The sequence below is a fragment of the Hemiscyllium ocellatum genome, chromosome 19, assembly GCF_020745735.1.
Source record: "Hemiscyllium ocellatum isolate sHemOce1 chromosome 19, sHemOce1.pat.X.cur, whole genome shotgun sequence".
In the NCBI taxonomy this organism is placed as follows: Eukaryota; Metazoa; Chordata; class Chondrichthyes; order Orectolobiformes; family Hemiscylliidae; genus Hemiscyllium; species Hemiscyllium ocellatum.
Window position 1 is genome coordinate 30,976,976 of NC_083419.1, and position 22,168 is coordinate 30,999,143.

General features: G+C 39.2%; 1 protein-coding gene across 5 annotated transcripts in view; it reads left to right on the plus strand.

The window, feature by feature from the left end:
- Positions 1 to 22,168, plus strand: part of si:ch211-272n13.3 (ankyrin repeat domain-containing protein 26) — a 157,274-nt gene that overhangs the window by 19,877 nt on the left and 115,229 nt on the right. For 4 of the 5 annotated variants that reach the window (XM_060839792.1, XM_060839797.1, XM_060839794.1 and 1 more), the window contains exons 6-9: positions 2,961 to 3,097; positions 7,766 to 7,816; positions 19,160 to 19,196; positions 21,244 to 21,313. In XM_060839792.1, coding sequence (XP_060695775.1) covers positions 2,961 to 3,097; positions 7,766 to 7,816; positions 19,160 to 19,196; positions 21,244 to 21,313 — 295 coding nt within the window. The remainder of the gene's footprint in view (positions 1 to 2,960; positions 3,098 to 7,765; positions 7,817 to 19,159; positions 19,197 to 21,243; positions 21,314 to 22,168) is intronic. The other variant, XM_060839796.1, reaches the window with a different exon arrangement.

The window sequence follows — 22,168 nt, forward strand, 5'->3', positions numbered from 1 at the left end:
CAGAATATGGGTAGATTGGAGAGTTGGGCAGAGAAATGACAGATGGCATTCAATCCAGACAAATGTGAGGTGATGTATTTTGGAAGATCCAATTCAACAGCAAACTGTACAGTAAATAGAAAAACCCTGGGAAAAATTGATGTACAGAGAAATCTGGCTGTTCAGGTCCATTATACCCTGAAGGTGGCAACTCCGGTCGATAGAGTGGTCAAGAAGGCGCAGGGATGTTTTCCTGCATCCAACTGGGTATTGAGTACAAGAGTTGTCAAGTCATGTTACAGTTGTACAGGATTTTGGTTTGTCCACATTTGGAATGGTGCATATAATTTTGGTTGCTACATTACCAAAACGTTGTGGATGTTTTGGGCAGAGTGCAGAGGAGGTTCACCAAGATGTTGCCTGGTATGGAGGATGCTAGCTATGAAGAGAGGTTGTGTAGATTAGGATCATTAGATTGGCGGGGGGGGGGAGGGGGGGACCTGATTGAGGTTGACAAACTCATGAGAGTTATAGACAAGATGGATAGCAAGAAGCTTTTTCCCAGAATAGGAGACTCAATTACTCAGGGTAACGTGTTCAAAGTCAAAGGGGAAAAGTTTCATGGAGATATGCATGAAAAGCTCTTCACACAGAGGTGGTGGGTGCTTGGAACACGTCAGCGGAGGTAGTACCGTGGGGCACAACAGCGTACCTAAACGGAGGGATACAGACCCTTCGAGAATAAGCTACAGGTTTAGATCGAGGATCTGGATCGGCGCAGGCTTGGATAGCTGATGGGCCTGTTCTGTGCTGTTATTTTCTTTGTTCTTTCGTTCTTTGGAACTTGCACCATTGTCTCAAATGGTACGAATGCAAAAAACAGGGAAAGTTGTGCTTCTGGTGAAGGCCCATTTGGAGTAAGTGTTAAGATTTCAATAGAGCAGGTTTGCCATAGAAATACCCTCTGGTAAAAGGGTTATGCTTAAGGTAAATCTAAAGTAACCTCCAAAAGAACTAGAGCTTAGCATGAAGGGTGTATGTTTTAACAAGTTGCTATATGGAATGGACTGTTGAAACAAATTCAGTAATAATTTTCTCAGATTCAGATATATGCTTTGAAGGGGAAGTTGAGATTAGATGATTAGATTCCCTACAGTGTGGAAACAGCCCTTCTGCCCAACCAGTCCACACCGACCCTCCAAAGAGTAACCCACCCAGACCCATTTCCCTCTGACTAATGCACCTAGCACGATGGGCAACTTAGCATGGTCAATTCACCTGACCTGCACATCTTTGGACTGTGGGAGGAAACCGAAGTATCCGGATGAAACCCATGCAGACACTGGGAGAATGTGCAAACTCCACATAGACAGTCACCCGATGCTGGAATCAAACCTGGGACCCTGGTACTGTGAGGCAGCAGTGCTAACCACTGAGCCTCCGGAAATTGTTGCAGAACTGGGGGGAAATATATTTATTTAGATTATAATATGAATAATTTGAGGGATCTTTTAAAGAGCTGTCTGATGAATTCCCTTTCTATTGCATCAGTTTGTAACGTCGAGGCTACTCCTCAGTGAATACTAATATTCAGGGGTACAGACAATTTGATGGGTGCTACATTTGTCTCTGTCCGAATGTTAGTTACTTTCAATTCTGCCAACGATAAGGGCAAGCCTGATGCAATACTTTAAGTAGATTGCTCAGGACAGTTTTGGGGGTCACTGAAGAGAAATTCAAAGACGACAAGTAAAAACTTTGGAAGTCAGTGTGTGTGTGTGAGAGAAAGAGAAGTATACTCCAGTGTTGGGAAGGGTTGTGCTGATAGAAACAATTGAAATATGTGAGTTCAACGTAGTTTGGGCTCAGCAATCGTAAACAGTTGAAACTACGAAAGGAGGACTTGAAGATGTCATGGATCTTTGAAGAGTTTGAAAGAAATGTACACCCAACTAATAGTTTGATCCTGCATAGTTCGGTCATCTATGTAAGTGGGACTTGAGAAAGGTCTAGAGCAGTTGACTAATTGTATAATGAGGGCTTTGATAAGTCCTAGAAGGTGTGAAATGTTTGAAGGATACTGGTACACAATTAAGGATTGAAAACCTACAAGCTGTATTTGCTTTCTGTAACGGGGATGTGAGGAGGTGTGATCTAGGGTCAGTACTAGTTTGGTAAATCTCACTGTTCTTAAAAATCTGAAGGCATACCTGTAATTAATTACTGGGGTGCAATTTCCAAGAATTCAACAGAGTGTATATCCAGAAAAAGAAGGATAGACCACCAGAATGTGAGCAACCATTGAGATGGCTGAATGGTTTTTGAGGGAGTTTCAAAGTTGATTCATTGAAAGTCTCTCAGACTTTTTGTTCAAATTTGCTGGTCCACAGTGTCACTGTTTTTGGAGGTGATTACTGAGAAATCTGGGATTCTTTTGGTCACATTTGCCATTTGGTATGTTCTCAGTGATGATCAGCCTTTGTCAGTTACTGATATTTACCTGATTTAAGTTTGGAATGTTAGAAGGCATTTTCTCCATCTTTCTGTATCTAAACTTTTAATCAACATTTTTTGCATGCATGAGAAAGCTTATTTCTAATAATCTACATATTGTTAATGAAAACCTGACTGATTTGTTTGTGATATTGAAACAGATACAGTTTAAAACCAACATAATTGACCATAATTGCCTCTTGGGGAAATTTTAAATTTATGATCAGTGAAGGATTGGGATTAGAAAGGAATCAATGTACCCCTCCAACCTGTGCCATTACAGCTGGCCCAAGCAGTCGGCAAAATGGCCACCTCCTTCGCTGTACTCTCTATGATTATACAACTTCAAAATGAAACAGCTAAATGTTTGCTTTGATCACTCCCTCTATTAAGGTCCTGCCCCCAAATTATTTTTAAAACTTAAGAAACAATATTGTTCTACTTCGGGTGATTCTTACGTAAATAAATCTTTATTCCGATTTCTACAGTTGTTCACATTTAATATCTGAACATGATACGAGAAAGAAACTTTTTCAGTCACCATATTATGGACCAAACAAAATTAAAGGAAACCATGCTGCTGAAGCAAGTTTTGCACTTGGAGGACCAGCCACTGACAAAGACGGTGAGTTTGTGTGAATAGATGCATAAATACACATTGAAATGTTTTGGAAGTACTTTTGTGTTTATAATCACAATATTTAAACTTAATTTTACAAAAGGATTGGGTGTAGCAGTTGCATTGTTGTTGACTAACTGTAGTAAGGTATTTATATTTAAATTGTGTTTATGGTAGCTGAAAATATTTTGCTGTGAATGTTTGATGAACCTGAAAATCATTTTTGTGGCAAATAGCTTTGGTGGCCAGCTGCGATTTCATTGATGAATTGTGTTTTCCCTTCTGAAAATACAAATGAAATATCTTTTGGAACGATGCAATGGCTTTGTTTATAGTTTTATTGATTGAAAATATATATGTACATTAATTAGGGATAATGAACCTGTTTGCAGACAGAATGGAGGTGTTCCATAAAGCAATTGTCCAGCCTGCGTTTTGTCTCCCCAGTGTTAAGGAGACCACATTGTGAGCAGTGAATGTAGTAGATTAGATTGAGTGAAGTGCAGATAAACTGCTGCTTCATCTGGAAGGTATGTCTGGGGCTTTGGATCGGGCGAAGGTAGGAAAGTGGTGTCCTCTACATTGGGGACACAAAATGCTGACTGGGCAACCACTTAGCGGAACCCCTTCGTTCTGTCTACAGAAATTAGCCCAAACTTCCAGTTGCCTTCGACTTCAACACACTGCTGTCTTCCCTGGCCAACATCTCTGTCTTAGGCTTGCAGCAGTACTCTAGCAAAGTTCAGCCCAAGCTGGAAGAACAGCATCTCATTTTCTGCCTGGGGACCCTCCAGCTTCAATACCCCAATGTTGAGTTTCATAATTTCAGGATCTGAGCGATTTTCTTCCATATTCTTCCCCCACACACCAGACCTTGTCATCTCATGGACTGCTTTCACCAGAGCCAACCCATTTCCATCCACGATTGATCCCCATTAGCAGTTTTTATTTACCCTAGGCTCACCATAATCCATTAGTTTGTTTGCCTAATTACTGTTCTCTTTTTTTTTGGGCTCGGCCTTCTCTCCACCGATGCTGAGTTTCTCCAGCTAATTCTGTTTTTGTTTTGCATTAAGCCCTTGTCTTTTCCAAATGGCACTATTGAATATAAAAGTAAGGAAGTTTTTATATGTTAGGCTGCAACTTGAACATGGATACCACACTTTAGGGAGGGTGCAAATAACATGAATAAAACTGGTATTAGAGATGTTTGACTTCAGGTATGTAGAAGATGCTGGGGTTGTTCTACTTGGAGCAGAGAAGATTCAGATTTGAAGAAGTTTTCAAAATCAAGGAGAATTTCGATAACATAAATGAGGAAGAACTATTTCCAGATACCAAAGCCTTGGTAATTAGTAATAGAAATATGGTAATAACAGAAAATGCTGGATATACTGAACTGGTTGGGCAGTATCTGTAGAAAGAAAGAGGCAGAATTGGTTGCCTTTCGTCAGAGCTTTCATATCTGCATCCTAACCCCACCTTACAATTCTTGTCTCCTCATCCCAACTATGTGTATCTTGAGATGCGTGTTGGATGCCTGAGTGGAAAGATGAGGATGAGTGATGGATTAGGTAAATTACTCTCATTGTTGCCAGATGTTTGGCTTTCAACACCTATGATCACAGCTAAAATATCATCCTGTTTAATGCAGTGAGTTCTTTGACAGCTTTGACCAATTTTATTTAATTCTTTGCTATGACTGAGATGCCAAAGAATGGAAAGGGAATCCTGAGTACCTCTGGATTGAGATTTTGATTTTGATTTAGTAGATTATACTTCCTTAACTGACACTTGGATTCAGCAAAAGCAGTTTATTGAACTTTGAGTTGCTTCTGTGAATTTTTAAAAATACCTGCTTATCTTGAGCAAAGGCTAGCCACCCCACCATCATCCCATTTTCCCAATATTTTGCTGGAATGCCCAACATCTTGATCTCACATTATCAGCTGACACTTGGTGAGGCAGAGAAAAGCTTAGATGGTCACATGTGAGTGAAGAACAAGATAATGTGGCTATGAATATTTGTAATAAATCACCGTTAAAGTGGTTTCTGGTACTTACTGTTGGATAGTCATGATGAACAGATAGTGATGTTGAAATTAGATTAAAATGGTATGTTGAGTTGTGCAAAACAACTATTTTCCTTAGCCCATAAATATTTTGCCAAGAGAGGGCAAATCTTTGGGCTAAGGTTCAGTACAGTAGTCCTGTATTCATCTGTGAGGTTGTACCTAAAAGTCTGACTGCAGCAATAATGTTAATCAAGTTCTGGCATCATCTAGGGCATTTACCTGTGAACCCTTAAAAAGTAGTGAAGCACATAATGTCAGGGCAGCATGGTGGCTCAGTGCTTAGCACTGATGCCTCATGATTTGATTTCACCCTCTGGTAACTGGCTGTGTGGAGTTTACACATTATCCCACTGTTTCATGAGTTTCCTCCCATAATCCAAAGATTTGCAGGTTAGTTGAAATGCTAAATTGTCCATAGTCTCCAGGGATGTGCAGGCTAGGTGGATTAGCTATGGGAAATGCATGGTTATGGGGATAGGGTAGGGGAATGGATCTGAGTGGGTGAAAAAATCTTCAAAAGGATCGTGTGGACTTGATGGGCCAAATGGCCTGCTTCCATAGGGATTCAGTGAATATGCCATGTTAATTTGTGCTCAATACAAGCTGTTACTAAACTAGACATCACTGGCACGTTAGAGGTTTGTCATTTATGCATCATTACTGTATTGGGGCTCTTACAAGGAGACAGCATCAACCTCAGGAGTGCTAGGTATGCCTCATCACTCAGTTTTCAATCTGTCACTAATTCCCACTGTTTGAATAATACTGTTCAAAGCATTATACCAGGTTCTAGTATAATATAAATGTATGTGTAGGGCACTGTACCTTTATTGAAATTGAACTGCATGTTTAAGGAATGGCAGTCTTTACAGATCATTTAAGGTTTGGCACAGAATGCTACTTATGTGGAGTCAACCATTCCAAACAAATTTGAAAAGTTTTTTGATGGGGTGCTTCCTTCACTGGTATGTGAAGCACTGTTAAGTTGCGTGCAGTAAATTGAATTATCAAGATGAAGAGGGAATTGCACAGTGAATTAGCTGACCTGTAGTTTCTTTAAGCTCATTACACAGTTTGAGAGCTACATTTTCTCACACTGCTGCTGTGCTGTGAATAATGGTTATGCATCAACTGCATTAACGAACAATTCTTGAAAAGCTTGAGTAGTATTTGCTGATCTATTCAATAGATAATCTGGCTCTGCTTTGGGATTCTGTGATTAATTTGGCCCCTTCTAGTTTTCTTCTATATACATGTCATAAACAAAGATGTGCAGGTCAGATGGATTGGCCATGCTGAATTGCCCATAGTATTGGGTGCATTGGTCAGAGGGAGGTGCGTCTGGGTGGGTTTCTTTTCGGAGGGTCGGTGTGGACTTGGGCCGAAGGGCCTCTTCCCACACTGTAGGGAATCTAACCTAAACCTAATCTAATCTAAACTGGGATTTGTTGTAGGTGTCTAATCATATGGTCCTCCAATCTGAGTTTAGTTATTACTTTGAAATTGGCATCTTTAGTGTAACTGTAAAATAATTCCCATGCCTACAGTGTGTTGAGAGATTTGGTTGTAAGTCTTAATAAATTTTAGTTGAATGGTGTCTCAGCTAATTATTAGAAGAATCCTTGCTTTGATGACAAATACCCTCAGCCATGGTTAGAAAGCAGAATATCTGGTACTTGAGGCAGTTGAGATCTCTTAACTCATTTTATGTATGCTCGCAATTACATTTCAATTAAGGACACACATTCGTAAACTGAATGGATTCGTACTGGTTACTTCTACAACACAAATCTACAGTACAGCTGCTTAATCAGAACTGATTAATTCTTTGAAAGCAAAATTCTTGAATATACTATGCATCTAGCGATCCCTATTTAATTGGATGGGCTGTTCTGTAGCGTAATGGTAGTCTAACTGGTAAAACTGAGAAGAATAGTTAATGTGGAAGAGTGTGAGATGTTCTAGTGTTTAGAGACAGAAGTTGGAAAGATTTATTCTGTATTTGGTCAAGCAACATCTGACTGGAAATCGAAAACCTGAAAAGATTGGAGTAAAAAGGTTCTTTGTTCTTCAGTATTACCATTTTTTAACTTAATGACAAAGTAATCTCAATCAGAATAATAGTCAATCTACAAAGTATAACACCTGATCTGATTTATGCAACAACCATTTGCCACATCTGCTTTGTTAAAATATCAAAGGCGTTTAGTTTGTTGAGTACATGAGAATTGATATACTCGTATATATGATATGGGTTTACTTGGACCAGAAATAACTAACTAGGTTATTTCAGTTGGAATGTTGAGAAAATTATTTTGCAAAGTCACCTGATGAAAATTTAATCTAGTACTATTTTATAATTTAATAGTACAGAAAACTTTTTAGGTAATTTGGTTTCAAAATAAAATCAGTTTAACAATTTAACATACCTGCTCTTAGTTCAATATTCGAAAAACTACGGTAAACCTGTCAAACAATGATTTCCTGTTTGTAGTGATTGTGGCAACAATGTTGTGCTTAGAATTCTGTTTTAGCTTCTACTTTCTCTTGTTCCTGACATTGTCTCATCTATTCCTCATGTCTTTTCCTATGGACGTAGAGTTTCAGGAGTCTCCTGAACAGAAGTGGCGAACCAGTGATTCTGAGAAAGGTAGTATTGACAATAGAATCTTTCTGGCAAAATATGTCCCACTTGACTCCTATATTTTCTGTTTTTGCACAACATTTGCTTTAATGGGTTCATTTGCAAAATTTATTTGGTCCCATTTTCCATTATATGTTTATGCACAAACATCCCTGTGTAATGTTAACTTGTAAATTGTTTATTTTTAAATTAATATACAGATAAAATCAACTTTATTGCAAATGTTGGTCAAATGATTGCTGGATGAAATGGGTGACATAATTATATTTCAGTATACTTAAAATAGCAAACCTCAAGCTGCTTTAATAATTACCAAAATTTATCTTCTGCCTTATTTCCCTCAAAAAATGAAATATTTCATGGTTTAAAGCTTTCACTGTAGTTTGTCTTTTTTCCTACTTTGTTACTTGATTGAAATTGTACTGTTCTGAAAAATGGATGTTGAAATGTTGTCACTTCTCACTGAGTAGAATGTTGTGAGCAATTTTTGCTTGTATATCCTCCCTGAGCAAAAGCGGTTATACATAAATTTCATTTTTTTTGCAAAAAGACAACCTTAATTTATACATTATGCATTTCTAATTAAATGGTAACTTAAGCTTATAAAAATTGCTACATTTAATTGTTAGTGCGTAGTACTTGTTGCATTATGGTCTGGTTTGTGAAACCAACTTTTAAGATTTTGCGGTTTTCTTCCCCCTGCACATTAGAATAAAACTTCGGTAACTGGAGAATAGAAGTAAATATTTCCTTTAAAGTCTATAACCTCTTAGCATGTTTTTCAAAAAACATCTTTTCTATCAAAGACTGTTTTGTAATGAATGAAGAGAATTTAACACATGACTTTTTTGGGAAAACCTAAATAATCTATCTTTCTGAATCAAGCAGGAAGGTTCCAGTCAAATTGCTTCAAAGCATTTATGATGCTGGCTTGAGCCATTATCTTGATTTCTCCCCTCTGAAAATTTACACAGCAATTAGCCTGTTATGAATCCTGTTGGTAAGGACAGTACTTTAAAAAAAACTCTTAATTCAAAAGGTTTTCAGATCCTAAACTCCTTCATTCTACAGGAGCTAGCTAAAAGTATTTTAATGGTGCCTTTGTTTTTTGTGACTACTTACGAGCAATTATCCTGATAATTAATCAAATAAAAACAAGTATGTTTCATTTTTGTTACACCAAGTTTAACTTAAGCATGTTGCTATCAGTGAAGATTGTGTTACTTCGCTAGTACTTTAGAGTCAGGAATAATGAGCTGGAGGAAAGAGTTCAAACTCCACAAATAAAACTGAGGAATTTAATTCAGTTAATGAAATAAAAATCTGTATGAGTAATGAGGACCATGCAACTCCAGATTGATCTAAATGTCTATCTGGTTCTGTTCTTTGAAGAAGGAAGTCTATTATTCTTTCTTGGTCTGGGCTGTGGTGTAACCCCGAGCAACTCACTGTACTTAACCCTTAACTAAACTCTGAAACAACCTGGAAAACAGCTTGTTTTTAATAAACCATTACACAAAATAGATTAAAATGGATGGGCCACCTAACCTTAAATACTGAGCACAACATAGACGTGCATAGCCCAGAATGGTAAAGTCCTATTCTCAAACACTGAGGGAGTTGTGAAATTTGGAGAACTGTTGCATTGAGTGATAAACGAAGAAGCTGACAATTCATATTCTCAGAACCATAACTTGCAGCCAATATCCAGACGCTGCCATCACCATTACTGGGTATATATTCTCTCTTCAGCTGAACAGATCCACCTGAATGTTGTGAGACTACGATATCCAGTTTAAGATTGATCAGATGAGTTCTTAGTAATGGTTCTAGACCCCATACGGTCTTGTGGCATCAGATGAACATCGTCAAGGAAACCTGCTGATTATCATGCACTGCCCTTTCTCGACTGAGGAATGTATATTCTTCCATTTTCAACAGCACTTGAAAAAGGCAGTCAGAGCATTAAGAGAATAGAACGCAGTCTGGGAGTTGCTGCCATCATCAAGATGGAGCACTATTACTGATCAAACTGGCAAGTCCTGTAGGAGATAGACACTAAGTTTCACTTAGAACACTTATGGAGAGAAGGAAAAACTTATTGATTTCACCCGTACTCTACTTCAGTCTACTTGCTGAGATGCCTCTCTGTCTGTGTCTGTGACTACTACCACAGTTCTTGTAGAGATGAAAAATTGTCTTCACATTGCGATCACCCTTATTTATGTTTATGTTTATATTTATGTTTATAGCACTTCACCACCATGCTAAATATGATAGATTCTGAATAGCTTGAGTCGCTCAAAAGTACTTTGGACCATTTACGGCAGTGACCAAATGTGGCTAAGTTTGCTGAACTCTAGGCATATATTCCATTGATGTTAAGGCAGCATTTGGCTGTGCGGGCATCACAGAGCCTGTGTAAAATTGAAGGAAAACCTTTCCATCACCTGGAGTTGTACTGAATACATAAGTAAGTTGATTGTGATTGTTGGAAGTTAATCATCATCTCAATCTCAGAACATTGCTGTAAGAATTCCTCATCCCAGCTGTTTTCAGCCGCTTATCAATGCCTTTCTCTCTGCCACTAGTTCAGTGGAGTGTGGAGTTTGCACATTTTCCCGTCTCTGCATGGGTTTCCTCCGGGTGCTCCGTTTTCCTCCCACAGCTCAAAGATGTGCAGGTCCGGTGAATTGGTCATGTTAAATTGCCCATAGTGTTACATACATTAGTCAGAGGGAAATGGGTCTGGGTGGGTTACTCTTCAGAAGGTCAGTGTGGACTTGCTGGGCCGAAGGGCCTGTTTCCACACTGTAGGGAATCTAATCTAATCTAATTATATCAATCTCAGAACATTGTTGTAATCTAATTAGGAAACCCATGCAGACACTGGAAGAATGTGCAAACTCCACACAGGCAGTTGCCGGAGGCTGGAATCGAACCTGGATCCCTGGTGCTGAGAGGCAGCAGTGCTAACCACTGAGTCACCATGCCACCCTTACATCTTGGAATCTAGTTTGTAAGACACAAGTCCAATGTATATAATACTGTTCATTTATCTGGATGTGTGCAGTTTCAACAGCACTTGAGAAACTCAACACTACTGCTTTAAAGTAGCTGGGATGGTTGTACTTCAGTCAAAGCTTGCATATTCTCAAGATGAGCTGCAACATCCAACTTTTCTTTAAAGTTACTTTCCAAAGCTGGGACTTCTACCATTTGAAAGAACGAGGGCAGCTAGTGCAGGGAAATGCCACCAATAGCATGTTCTCTTCCAAGTTGTGCTCTCACAATCCCAACTTGAAAAGATATGGAAGCTCCTTTATCATCGTTAGATCAAAATCCTGAAACTCTTATCTAACAAGATTGTAAATGTACCTTCAAGCGTATGGACTGCAGCAATTCAAGAAGATGGATTGCAATCACCTTTTCAAATAAATTAGATATGGGGAATTGTGCTGCCCATATTCTTTGACTGACTATTTCTTTTAACATCAGACTTAACATCTCTAATTTGCAGTATGTGGAGGAGAGAATAAATGTTATCTTAAGTATAAATGACTATTGTGAGGTAAAAACGATCATAGTCTAAAATTTTTAGATTGAACTTTTAATCGAACTTTTTCGTGTTTCGTTTATATTTATTAAAAGCAAATATGGCCAAGGGACATATTAAAACATTGCAACCAATGTAGAATATTGTTAAATTATAATCGTTAATTAATTAATACACTCTCTGTCTGTCTCTCTCTGTCTGTCTGCCTTTCAAAAAGGTGTTTTGGTACAGGTTAAGATTAGGAAGGCAGGTCAGTGGTCCCCGTCCAGATTTGATCCTTTTGCTGACCTGATTGCTACATCTTGATCTTCCTTGTTTACAGACGGCATAGATAACATCTGACTTTTTGATGAAAATCTATGGCTTACAGCAATTGGTGGGGGAAAATAAACTGGCTGTCATCAGGCTTGATGTTCTCTACTGCCTTTTGCAAAAATGACTCCTTACCTTTTGGAGGTGCAGTGGCATCTGATCTGAGCATTCACGTGGCCATCCACACTGTTCAGCTACCTGGTACCCAGTCTATCAGTTGTAGAATCATACAGCACTGAAACAAATCCTTTGCTGTAACTCACCCATGCTGACAAAGTTTCCCAAACTAAACTAGTCCCACTTGCCTGCCTTTACCAATATCTCCTCTAAACCTTTCCTATTCATGTACCTGTCCAAATGTCTTTTAGATGTTTTAATTATACTTGCATCTATCACTTTCTCTGGCAGTTCATTCCACATATGAACTACCCTCTGTGTGGAAAAAGTTCAAGACTCTTTTTTCAAATGTTTGTTTGCTCACCTTAAAAATATACACCCTAGTTTTGAACTCTCCCTCAGGAGTTTCCGAGGGAAAGATCTTTGCTATTTCTCTATCTATACCTCTCATGATTTTATAAACCTCTATCAGGCCATCACCTCAACCTGTCATCGAGCCTCCTTAAACCCTCCAGTTCTGGTGACATCCTTGTATGTAGAATCATAGAGGTGTACAGCACAGAAACAGATCCTTCGGTCCAACTCATCCATGCTAACCAGATATCCCAACCCAATCTAGTCCCACCTGCCAGTACCCAGCCTCTATCCCTTCAAACACTTCCTATTCATACACTTATTCAAATGCTTTTTAAATGTTGCAATTGTGCTACTCCACCACTTCCCCTGGCAGACTATTCCACACATGTAACACCCTCTGCATGAAAACGTTGCCCCTTAGGTCTCTTTTATATCTTTTTCCCCTCACCCTAGATGATGCCTTCTAGTTCTGGACTCCCCCATTTCATGCCCCCTATCCATGCCCCTCATGATTTTATAAACCTCTAAGGTCACCCCTCAGTCTCCGACGCTCCAGGGAAAACAACCACAGCATATTAAGCGTCTCCCTGTAGCTCAAATCCTCCAACCCTGGCAAGACCCTTATAAATCTTTTCTGATCCCTTTTAAGTTTCACAACATCCTTCCAACAGGAAGATGAGAATTGCATGCAATATTGCAAAAGTGGCCTAACCAATGTTCTGTACAGCCGCAACATGGCCTCCCAACCCCTGTTCTCAATACTCTGACCAGTATAGGAAAGTGTACCAAATGCCTTCACTATCCTATCTACCTGTAACTCTACTTTCAAGGAGCTATGCACCTGTACTCGAAGGTCTTGTTGTTCAGCAACACTCCCTAGGACCTTGCCAATAAGTGTATAAGTCCTGCTCAGATTTGCTTTCCCAAAATGCAGCTCCTTGCATTTATCTAAATTCAACTCCATCTGCCACTCCTCAGCCCATTGGCTCATCTGATCAAGATCCCGTTATAATCAGAGGTAACCTTCTTCACTGTCCACTACACCTCCAATTGTGATATCGTCTACAAACTTACTCACTATACCTCCTTATGCTCACATCCAAATCATTTATATAAATGACTAAATGTAGTGGATCCAGCACTGATCCTTGTGGCACTGCACTGGTCACAGGCCTCCAGTCTGAAAAACAGCTGTACTCCACCACCCTCTGTCTTCTACCTTTTGAGCCAGTTCTGTATCAAAATGGCCAGTACTCCCTGTATTCTGAGATCTAACCTTGCTAACCAGTCTCCCATGGGGAACCTTGTTGAACACCTAACTAAAGGCCATGTAGATCACGTCTGCCACTCTGCCCTCATTAATCCTCTTTGTTACTTCTTCGAAAAACCTCAATCAGGTTTGTGAGACATAATTTCCCATGCACAAAACCATGTTGACTATCCCTAATCAGTCCTTGCCTTTCCAAATACATGCACATCCTGTTCCTTATAATTCCCTCCACAACTTGCCCACCACCAATATCAGGCTCACTGGTCTAGAGTTCCTGGTTTTTGCTTACCACCTTTCTTAGGTAGTGGCACCATGTTAGCCAACCTCCAGTCTTCTGGCACCTTGCCTGTGACTATCAATGATACAAATATCTCAGCAAAGGGCCCAGCAATCACTTCTTTGGCTTCTGAATGTAAGTTTGCTCGCTGAGCTGGAGGGTTCATTTCCAAATGTTTCATCACCCTACTAGGTAACATCGTCAGTAGGCCTTTGGGTGAAGCACTGCTGATAATTCCTGCTTTCTATTTATATGTTTGGGTTTCTTTAGGTTGGTGATGTCATTTCCTGTTTTTTTTCTCTCAGGAGGTGGTAGATGGGGTTTACCTTGATGTGTTTGTTGATAGAGTTCCGGTTGGAATGCCATGCTTCTAGGAATTCTTGTGCGTATTTCTGTTTGGCTTGTTCTAGGATGGATGTGTTGTCCCAGTCGAAGTGTGTCCTTCCTTATCTGTATGTGAGGATACTAGTGAGAGGGGATCATGTCATTTTGTGGCTAGTTAATGTTCATGCATCCTGGTGGCTAGTTTTCTGCCTGTTTGTCCAATGTACTGTTTGTTAAAGTTCTTGCACAGTAATTTGTAAATGATGTTGGTTTGCTTGTCTGTATAGGGTCTTTCATTAGCTGCTGTTTTAATGAACTTGAAAGACCCTATACAGACGAGCCAAACAGAGAGAGACACACGAGAACTCCCACACACCAGTTCCTCAGCATGCCTTCTCCCATACACCAGTTTCAATGTGAATCCTTCTCCCATACAGCAGTTCCTCATCATGCATTCATCTGCTCTATCCTCCTATTCCTACCCTCACTAACTCATAGTACCAGGAGTAATCCAGATATTACTACCCTTGATTAGCTCCTCTTTAAATTCCGGTCTGACTCTATACAGTTTCCCTTCAGAATCTCAACCTTTTCCCTTCCTACGTCGTTGGTTCCATTGTGTACAATGGAAGCGTCTGTCAGTGCCTCGGACTAGAGCGTCCCCTTACACAATCGATCTCTTGAAACCCGACGTATCCCTCATTGCCACAGAGCCAGTCTCAATGCCAGAAACTTGGCTGTTTATACTACATTCCTCTGAGGATCCATCACCCCTGATATGGGGATAGCCACAGAGGACTCCTGCACTACCTGCCTCTATTCCCTTACCTTTCCTGGAGTTAACCCATCCAAATGACTCTATCTGCGACTTTTCTCCCTTCCTATAACTGACATCTATCACACCCCCTTGCTCTTGTAAGTTCCTCATTGCCTGTAACTGTCCCTCCAACCGATCCATTCAATCTGATAGGATTCGCAACCAACAACATTTATTGCAGGTATAATCCTCAGTAACACGTAAACTCTCCCTCAACTCCCACATCCGACAAGAAGAGTATATCACTCTACTAAGGGCCATTTTTGCTGCTTCCAATCTGTAGACCATGAAAATAGCACCGTCTTATTTCTCTTCAAAACACTGCTCCAGGCTAACTTAATACTTATGGCTTATATTTTTAAGTTTAATCAGAGACATATCTCAATTAAAACATACAATCAAGAAAGAACCCCTTCTACTGCAGACTTGCAGCAAAGCCCCCAAGGCCACACTTAAAACTATTCGTTTATCTGTCTTTGTGCGATGACCCCTCCCAAACAGGTTCCATCAAGATTGGTTGTGAATTTCATTGCTTTCCCAGGTGCACGCCAATGTCCAGCGATACATCAATTCAATAGCAAAGGCTTGCTCTCGCTGTCCCCTGCACAGACCATTTGCTGCCTTTGTCTGTTCCTCTCCCTTTTAGAACTGCCATTTTGCCATTGTCTTTTCTGAACTCTTCCAGTTTAATAATATCTTTCCTATAGCAGGGCAACCAGAACTGTGCACAGTATGGCAGAAGTAGCCTCAGCAACATCTTGTAAAACCTCAACATGACATTGCAACCCCTGTACTCAATGATCTGAGCAATGAAGGCAAGCATAGTAAATAAACATCTTAATCTCCCTGTTTACCTGTGATGCAATTTTCAAAGAACAATGTACTTGCAGCCCCTATGTGTCTCTGTTTGACAACACTATCTTGGTATGCAAGAGGTCTTTGTCATCAACAACCGGTCACTATTTCACAGTCCAATCAGTAACTCATTCCTGGCTGTATCTCCATTCATACATAGTCCCCTGACTTCAATTTATATATAACTAACTTTTCCCCACTGTTTGTACCAACATCTGTGCAAATAGCATTTGCAATGAGTATCAGATAACATTTAAAAAGGATAGTAATCCTTCAACAATTCTTGGCTTTCAATTTTTTTTCCCCCGGGTTTTACATCAGGAAGAAAACTCTAACATATCAAATTCTGGATTTCAATGGAAAAGAAAATTAGGTAGGGTTTATGAGTGGCTAATTTATTCCCAAAAATCATCTCTTCAATGGTGAGTGTTTGAAAATTCTGAAGTACTTCATTGTGGGTGTTGGAGGCCATCCATTACAAACATATGCAGTTTGTTCTAGTATAACGCATGATTCATCAGCACAAATTGGCTATAACACAATTAACAAATTGTGGATATAGTTTGGATAGTGCAAATTTTTCTATTAGCGATCTTCTACAGTGCAATTTTCTGAAGTGGTTTTCCATAGCACAATTTTCTTTAGCGCAAAGTTGCAGAGGAACACAACTGTCACGTTATAACAGGACGACCTGTAAGAGGATCTACTTTAGTCTCATGTTTGCTTGCATAAAAACATAACTGATACATAATGTTGAAAAAAATGAGGAATGAAGTTAAATTGCCGACAGGATCAACACCAATACCTCCAAGGTGGTTTTCCCTTTGTTGAATAAGTAACATGTATTTATATGTCGTTCATTGAAGTATATGAGCAATTTGAAGTATGTACCCTACCTTTCCGAAGTTTGGTGTGCAGCAAAATTTGTTCTGGAGACCGCTTCTGTCTAATACTTGGGGTTTATACAAAGAGTGAGTCATTTTGTGTTGGGGTATAAGAAGGGTAGCGGTGATCATCCAGGTAGGTGAGCCTGACATCAGTGTTAGAGAAGATGCTGGAGAAGATTGTAAGGGATAGGATCTACTCCCATTTGGAAGAAAATGGGCTTATCAGTGATAGACAACATGGTTTTGTGCAGGGAAGGTCATGCCATTCTAACTTAATAGAACTCTTTGAGGGAGTGACAAAGTTGATTGAGGGAAGGACTGTAGATGTCATATATATGACGTCAGTAAGGTGTTTCATGAAGTTCCCTGTGGTAGGCTGATGGAGAAAGTAAAGTTGTATGGTGTCCAGGGTATACTAGCTAGATGGCTGGGCAACAGGAGACCAAGTGTAGTAGTGGAAGGGAGTTTCTCAAAGTGGAGAACTGTGACCAGTGGTGTTCCACAGGGATCCGTGTTGAAACCACTGCTGTTTGTGATATACATAAATGATCTGAAGGAAGACATAGGTGGTCTGATAAGCAAGTTTGCAGATGAGACCAAGATTGATGAAGTAGCAGATAGTGAAGGGGACTGTCAGAGAATACAACAGAACAGGAAGAGATTGGAGAATTGATGGAGAAATGCTAGATGGATTTCAATCCAGGCAAGTGTGAGTTGATGCGTTTGGAAGATCCAATTCAAGAGCGAACTATTTGACACTTGGAAAAATCCTGGGGAAAGTTTGTGTACAGAGAGATCTGAGTGTTCAGGTCCATTGTAACCTGAAAGTCGCAATAGAGTGGTCAAGAAGGCATATGGAATGCTTTCCTTCATTAGTCAGTGTATTGAGTACAAGAGTTGGCAAGTCATGTTATAGTTGTATAAGACTGGTTCAACCACATTTGCAATACTGCATACAGTTCTGGTCGTCACAATACAAAAGGATGTGGATGCTTTGGACAGGGTGCAGTGGGGGTTCACCAGGATGTTGCCTGGTGTGGAGAGTGCTAGCTATGAAGAGAGGTTGAATAGATTAAGATTATTTTCATTAGAAAGATAGATGTTGAGGGGGAACCTGATTGAGGTCTACAAAATCATGAGAGGTATAGACAGAGTAGATAGCAAGAAGCTTTTTTCCCCAGAGTGAGGGACTCGGTTACTAGGGGTCTCAAGTTCAAAGTCAGAGGAGAAAAGTTTCTGGGAGATAGGTGTGGAAAGTTCTTTATGCAGAGGGTTTTGATGGGTGCCTGGAATGCGTTGTCAGTGGAGGTGGTAGAGGCAGGCATGATAGCATCATTTAAGATGTATCTAGACAGATACATGAATGGGCAGGGAGCAGAGGGATACAAACCCTTAGAAAATAGGTGACCGGTTTAGATAGAGGATCTGGATCGGCACAGGCTTGGTGGGCCTAATTTTCTTTGTTCTATAGAAGCATTCCAATGTGAACAAACCTGAGTAGAGTCAAGCTTTTAAATGGAATTGTTCCTGTAGGACAGTAGCCTTAAATTGTTGTATTTGAAAAAAAATCAACATGAAAACAATAAAGAAAATCAAGTCTAAATTTTTAATAAATCAAGTTCCTTATTTTATGATTACAAATTAGTTTCTTTTAAAAGGAAATTCACCTCAATTATTAACTTTAAAAAGGCAAACTAATATTTAAATGTTTGTCGTACACATGTTAAAGCAAGTACAACAAATTAATGTACTATTTTGTAAATGTAAACATTAAATCCAAAGATCGCGACAGCAGTTTGACTTGGATACTTTCATTTCCACCCAAGTGTTCCCCTATACAAATCTTGAGCATTTCTTCTTTTGTCCAGAAACCAAATCAAGATATGACTCAGCTTCCAGGAATTTACTTTAATTCTTTTGACTGTTCCTGCTGTTCTGAGTTATGCATCTTCTTGAGGTTCTTTCACTACCATTCAGCAAGCAGAACATGCCAATTCTCCTTCATATCTCAGGATTATTTACTCTCCATCTAAAGCAAGGACCTCATTTCACTCGTGGTGACTTCAGATCTAAAACCGCCACAATCCCAGAAAGCACCCTGCTACTGGTTCCAGTCACTGGTGGATTTGCTCTGGCAAGCTATTCTAGACCTAGACCTCAAGTCTCATTTTCTGAGAAATCTCTCACACCCAAAATCAAAAAAAACGATGCAGTCTACTCGTACAGCAATGTGACATGCCATTGATTATCCATATTGAGACTTAAACTAGTTATCTCCAATTCCCATCTTTCCCTTTGACTTAGGAATGATATGAGTAATTTAAATTCTTTGAACAGTCATTGACAACCATCTCCATCAAGAATCTCGAACTCCACACTATAACCTCTCGAATAAACATAGGCCACCTTTTGATTTGCCGTTACTTTACATCTGCTTACCAGATTCTGAAACCAGTTGTTTTCAATTATCTTACATTTTAAAAATGGCAAATCTAAAATTAAAAGTTTTACTAAAACTAATGAATTATGAACTTAGGTATTTATAGCCATGTGTAAGTTATTAATTTTGTTTTACAGTAACAGATGATGCATCTCAGACAGAATCAGTCAGTAGGTAAGAAGTCAATTGGTATATAAAACTTGAAAATTGCTGTAAAGAGATGTATGGTATCAAAGCCTTTCATCTTGCATTCATCTTGATACCTGGCACATAGGAAGATGACTATGGTAGGTTGATCATATTGTCTTAAGGGCACCTCGACAGGGTAGTATCCTAGACCAAAGGGCTTTTGCCCGAAACATCAATTTTCCTGCTCCTTGGATGCTGCCTGACCTGTGCTTTTCCAGTACTCTAATCTAGACTCTAGTATTTTAGGCCAACCATCTTCAGCCTCTTTATCATCAACCTTCCCTCCATCATAGGTTCAGAATTGGGGATGTTCACTGAATGATGTTCAGCACCATTCATGACTCCTCAGATAATGAAGCAGTCAATGTTCAAATGCAACATAGAACAAAAACATTGTATTTGCCTCTCGATGTTGTGCCAACCTGTGAAACCAATGTGAAGCCCATCTAACCTACACAATTCCATTATCATCCATATGTTTATCCAATGACTGTTTAAATGCCCTTAAAGTTGAAGTTCTGAATAATGCCAAGGCTTGAGCTGACATGTAGCAAATAAGATTCACATACACCATACAAATGACAGGCATTGGCCATCTCCAGTAGGAAACAATCTCATCACCCTTGATATTCAATGGTGTTGCCATCCCTAAGTTCGTCATCATCAACATCCTGTGGTTCCCATTAACTAGAAACTTAATTGGACTTAAGTGGCCACAAGACCAGGAATACTGCAGCAAGTAATTCACCTCCTGACTCCCCAAAGCCTGTTCACTGTCTACGAGACACAGGTCAGAATTATAATGGAATAATTCCCATTTGCCTTGATGAGTGCAGCTCCAACAACACTCAAGATGCTTGATACAATCCAGGATGAAACATTGACATCACATCCACAACTACCACTCTCCACCACAAATGCTAAGTAACAGCGATATGTACTATATATAAAACGCACTGCAGGAATTCAAGAGAGTTCCTTAGATTATGCCTTCCAGATTTATGAGGACTTTCACTGAGAAACACAAGGGCAGCAGATACATGGGAACACCACCACATGTAAGTTCCCCTCTAAACCATCACCATCCTGACTTGGAAATGTATTGCCATTCCTTCACTGTCACCTGGGTCAAATTCCTGGACTTCCCTCCCTAATGTCATTTTGGGCCTACCTACAGGGCATGCACTGCAGCATTTGGAAAAGGCAACTCATAATAACTAGGGATTGGGGACTAAAGGCTGGCTGACCGGTGAAGCCCACATGCAATGAGTCAATGAAAGAAAAAGTAGATAAATGCAAAAATGCCAAATTTCAAATGATCGCAATTTGTATTACTGGTGAGAAAGAGTGCTGCTAATTTGGCAAGTCACTTCAATTGATTGAGGTATTGCCATGGACAAAGGAACAGAGCTGTAGGATTTGTGTACTTTGGATAATTTTAAAAAAGGTTCAAGACTTGAAAAAATCATTTTTGTTTTGAAAAACAGAATTCCTGTATATGAATATGCATTGCTTTTGGCAACTGTAAATTATCCTAATTACAAGCTCAACTAATTGGTGGTGTAATCATTCAATAATTCAGCAAGAGTTTCCTACATCTGGAATTGCATATTATTAACATTTCCCAATGGTTGGCTGATCAAATCTCTCAACTTGTTCTTCCAACTGTCTGAATTAGGCAAAATACACATTATGTACTTAACTAACTAGTGCTTGCAAAATCTTTTTTTTAAAAAAAAGTTTACTGTTCAATATGATTGAGATTGGGCTAATCATGATTGTGACATGGCTAGTTTACACTTGTGAGAAGTGACATATGTTCATATGCAGGGAGCTCTTCAATTAAATAAATGATTGTTTGATATTTTAGTGTTTGTCCTGATGAGAACAAGATGAAAAGTTTGACAGCTTGTCTTTCAGCAACACATGAGGAATATTAATCTTCTGTTAGATTTTTAACCTTTTTAAAACTGATGTATTATTATAACCTTAATTTTCCTTTTAAGATTATTTTTACACATTTTGATTTTAGGGCCTCAAAAGGTGCAGGTGACTCATGGCTATCTTCAAATGAAGATGAGGAACTGCAATTTAACTCCAAGGTACTTTATTTTGTCAATATTTTAGTTTTAAACAGGATTGTAGTAAATATTGCATTATCTCTTCCTTGTGTATTAATGGCTCATGCTTGGCACATGACTGACAATAATTATAAGACCATGAAATGCCTTTTTTGGAATGCACATTCTTATTGCTGATCGTGCAAAGGTATACAGCTAACACTTAAAGGTGATGGGATGGATGCAAAATTATATATTGCAAAAAAATGAGAGACAAACAAAATAAACGTAGGTGATGAAATTGCAGAGATCAAAAGTTGGCAAAGTGGAGAAGCTGTACCAAATGATATGTTTCCTTCCTTTTGAATAGTGCAAATGCAGAAAGGTTTGTTCACCAAGATATAGGTGAATTTAACGGCTATTTCTTAATAGCCGTTTCAGTCAGTTGTTCATATTCTGTTATCACTTTAAGGAAGACTGTTGAATGATTCGTTCAATGTTGGACGGGCTATTAATTCAATGAGACGATCTTCCTCTGAGAATGAAAGTTCCAGCTTAATTGTTTCACTGCCAGAGTGAATGAACAAATCTGTTGTCTGCAAAAATCTGATCTGCGGATTGTCTTCAGATGGAAAACATTCATTAAATCTTTCCTTGAGCTTATCTGGTTGTTCTGAAATGAGTTTAGCAATACAATGATTGTCATATTCCATGTTCTCTTGTATGTCTACAAAGCATTAAAACAAATCAAATATTCATTCTTCAATCCTTTTTTCATTCTAAGCATCCAGTTTATTTTGGCTGCAAGACTCAAGGATGAAGTCAATGGACCTTGCATCTACAAATCCCGTTCACTTAGAAGCCCAAGTATGACTGCCATGTATCCCAATTTTGAAA